The sequence below is a fragment of the Geotrypetes seraphini genome, chromosome 2 (assembly GCF_902459505.1).
Source record: "Geotrypetes seraphini chromosome 2, aGeoSer1.1, whole genome shotgun sequence".
NCBI lineage: Eukaryota > Metazoa > Chordata > Amphibia > Gymnophiona > Dermophiidae > Geotrypetes > Geotrypetes seraphini.
Window position 1 is genome coordinate 185501550 of NC_047085.1, and position 3822 is coordinate 185505371.

A 3822-nucleotide genomic window follows, 5' to 3' on the forward strand; every position below is an offset into this window, starting at 1 on the left:
TTTTTATTTATTTTTTGAAAGTTTTGTAGTCTGCGGTCGAAGTCAATAGGTTGTAGAGTTGGAGGTCGATAGTTGCAGCTCGAATGGCTAGGAGGTTGTTGAACAGTTTTTGGTTGGAGGGTGTGTGAATGGTGCGTGAGTTCTCCTATGTCTAGTTGAGGTGGATTTAATTAGTTGATTGTTCCAATAGGCTGGGCTGTCTCCGTTTATTGCTTTAAATAGTAGGCAGGAAAATTGGAAGTGTATTCTCGCTTGTATTGGGAGCCAATGTGAGTTGTGGTATACCTCTGTGATGTGGTTGAATTTCTTCAGTGAGTAGACTAGTATTGTTTGTAGTTGTTTTATCATGGTTGTGGAATCTTGACTGTTTTTCTTCCATTTTCTTTCTAGTTGTCTGCATTGTCTTTTCAGTAGGAGTAGTTCATTGTTGAACCATTTGTCAGATTTTCTATGGATTCTGGTTTTGGTTTGTACAAAAAAAGGGAAAATGTAATAGGATTAATACTTTTTAATCCATGTATTTTTTGAAAAATATAGGGAAAACCCATACATTCATATTGGTCTTTCACAGTAATGAATATTACAGTTTCTGTTTTCGAGTCTTAGCTTCAGCAAATTTGTCAATGATTTCATCAAAATTGATCTTCTTTGCATATTCATATTCAATGGACAGTATAGCTAGATTCGTCAATCTATCATTGCTCATAGTTGATCGAAGAACACTTTTTATTAATTTTAATTTTGAAAAGTTTCTTTCACATGAAGCAACAGATACACAAATAGTTAGGAAAAGTCTTAAACATAAGGATAAGTTTGGCACAGATTCATAAAAATCCCATTTCACAATAAATTCTAGAAATTGCAAAACTGTCCATGCCTTTGTTTCTTTGGGATTCATTCCAGCAGCTTTTAAATGTCTCCGCAGTCGAAAAATTTCCAGTATGATATCTTCACCAGAAAATTCATCATAAATTTCAGTTATATTTGGTAAAATCTTGCGAAGGTTTTCTTCTTCTGCAAAAATTAGAGAGAATGGCTGAATGATAGCAAACATTGACATTATTTGATCCATTGCTTTAGAACGAGTCTCCAGTTCTTGGTGAAAACGATCAAGACATTCAAACATAGCCCTTGTGGTTTCTTCTGTCAAAGTAAGACCAGCATCTTTTGTTGTTTCTCCAGGCATTCTTCTTCGAAACTTGATTCTTTTTTCTATGCCAATGTCCATGTCCTTACATTTTGTTGTTCCATAGTTAATGGCCTTCTCCACAATTTCTGTGCGCTGGTCTTCAAGGAACAATTTTAAAGCTTGCAGTTTCACTATACATTGTTCAAGGCTGATCCCGGCTGTTTGCAAATATTTTTGTGTCTGATAAACCTCATGCAAAACTTCACACCAGAAAAACAGATAACACAGAAAAGAAAAATCACATACAGCAGAGAGCAAAATCTGAGCTGATCCTCTTGTATCCACATTTTCTTTTGAATCACACAGTGCTTCAAGGGTTGACATTAACTTTTCAAAATTTGTCTTTATGGCATGCACTGCTTTATAATGAGCACTCCATCTTGTCTGGGAAAGTCTTTTCACTGTTATACCTACATTCTGCAGCATTTCCCATCGATGAGTTGAGACTGAAAAGAATGAATACACTTTTTCCAAAGCTCCAAAAAAAGTCACACATGAAGAAACACTTCCAAAAGAGTGAACTCCACAAAGGTTCAGACAATGATTTGCACAAGGCACAAATAAAGCCTTGGGATTAATTTCTTTGATTTTTGCCTGAACACCACCATGAATGCCAGCCATAGTTGCAGCGTTGTCATAGCCTTGATCACGACAGAGGTTTATATCCAGTCCATCACTATCCAGTTGTTTCAAGATCTGTTCCGTGAGTTCAGCAGCAGACTTCCCAGAAATAGGAAAGAAGCCCAAGAATGATTCCTTTATTTCAACGTTATCATCTTCAATATAGACATATCTGATCACTTCACACATTTGATCAGTGTGTGAAACATCAGGGGTGCTATCAAAAAGAATGCCAAAGTATTTTGCTTTTTTAATATCTGCCACAATTTTTTCTTTGACATAATTTCCCAGAAGATGAATGAATTCATTTTGAATTTTTGGAGATAAGTATGAACTCAATCTGCTTTCAGAAGGAATAGCATGTTTGATTTTTACAAAATGTTCCTTCAAAATTGGGTCATAATTTGATAGTAATTCTATCAACTCCAAAAAATTTCCTTTGTTTGTTGATAACATATCCTCTCTGTGACCACGGAAAGGAAGGTTTTGTTTAGCCAAAAACATAATTACATCCAAAACACGATGTAAAATGTCTCTCCAGTATTTTCTCTCTTTATCCATTTCCACTTCATGAATTCTATCAATAGTTTTATGGAGTTCCAGTCCCCTTGCCAAGGTCTTCCATTGTTCTAAGCAGAAGAGATGTTGTTCTGATTGCTCATGTTCAGGGACTTTAGGATTTAATTTCCACCAGTTTTTAAAGCCAGTTACAAAGACAGATGTTCCAGCTTTTGTCTCACTATCTGCAAACAGTCTGCAGCAAAAACAAAACAAGCAATTTTTTGATTTTGAATAAACCATCCAGGTTCTCAAAACTTTTTCGCCCTTTGGTAAAGATTTATAGAACCATGAGGTTGTTAAGTGTCGACTGAATCCTTTGCTCTTTTTTCCTTCTCGCTGACTAGCAGAGAAAGGTCCATTTTTATTTTGAAAAGGTTCACTTCCCTTCTTAACCAGATTAACTCTCAAGTCATCTGGAACTGGTACTGGCCAAGCAGCGATATCGCAATAAAGTAAAATTTCATGCGCTATTTCTTCAAACTCTTGGTCTTTACTAGCATCCCTTTCTTCTCCACTGTTATTTTTATGCTGTTGGTGTTGACTCTTGCTATCAATTAGATTCTCTTCCTCAGTGTCAGTGCTTATAGATGACGATTCACTGTCTTCTTTCAGTTCAGGGTCATCTGAATCTTGCGTTTCTATTACAGGTATTTTGGTTGTGCCAGCTTGCACTTCTTCAGAATCTTCTTCATTACCTTTATGCGATGCTGAAAGCATTACATATTTCAACATAGATCCAGATATTGATTCAATCGCCTCCCCTTTTGCTTTTTTAATTTTTCTTTGTTGAGCTCCACTAGGTCGATGTCGTTTCATGTTAGTACAGAGTCTGTACGTCAGTTGCTGGCTTCACAATAATCCAAATGACTGTGACTCTGCAAGTTCCTGCAGTGGTGTTCAGCAGCACTGTCAAAGAAAGGGGGGGAAATCCATAATGTATGTTAAGAAGAAATCACTTAATTGACAGAGTTGGTTAACATAGTGTATGAGAAGAGATGAAGCAGTGGTGGAGAGTACAAGGATCAAATAGCCTGAACATTGCTAAATGAATTGGTAAAGGCTGAACAGGAATGGGGAGGGGCGGGGGGTGATTAAGTGTTAAAGTTATTAGATGATCAGAGAGGGGAAGAAGTAAAGGAGGAAAAATTAGAGTGAACAGTTGGAGAAGTTGACAAGATCAAGGCAGTGGCCATTCTGGTTAGTAGGGATAGTGGAGCATATCTGGAGACTGAGTAAGAAGGTTAAAACAACAAACTTAAAAGCAACTTAGAATTCTCTTCCATTTTTGTTCCCATTATAAAAAAACACTGATAAGTTCCCAGGAAAAAATACATTAAAATAAGAAGTGAAAACAAAGGCCCCTACAGATGAGAACATAACATAAGAATAGCCTAACTGGGTCACACCAATGGTCCATCATGTCCAGTAGCCCATTCTCATGGTAGCCAATA

At 36.7% G+C, this 3822-nt stretch overlaps 1 protein-coding gene across 1 annotated transcript; it reads right to left on the reverse strand.

Moving 5' to 3' along the window:
• Window positions 1-580: 580 nt before the first annotated feature.
• LOC117354844 (zinc finger MYM-type protein 1-like) lies at window positions 581-3187 on the reverse strand. Its single transcript, XM_033932811.1, has one exon. It carries the CDS (start codon window positions 3185-3187, stop codon window positions 581-583), a length of 2607 nt encoding a protein of 868 aa, XP_033788702.1.
• Between the last annotated feature and the right edge of the window lie 635 nt (window positions 3188-3822).

What these genes read in the sequence shown, in the direction of transcription:
- LOC117354844 (XM_033932811.1), bottom strand. Translation starts at nt 3,187, where the DNA reads ATGAAACGACATCGACCTAGTGGAGCTCAACAAAGAAAAATTAAAAAA.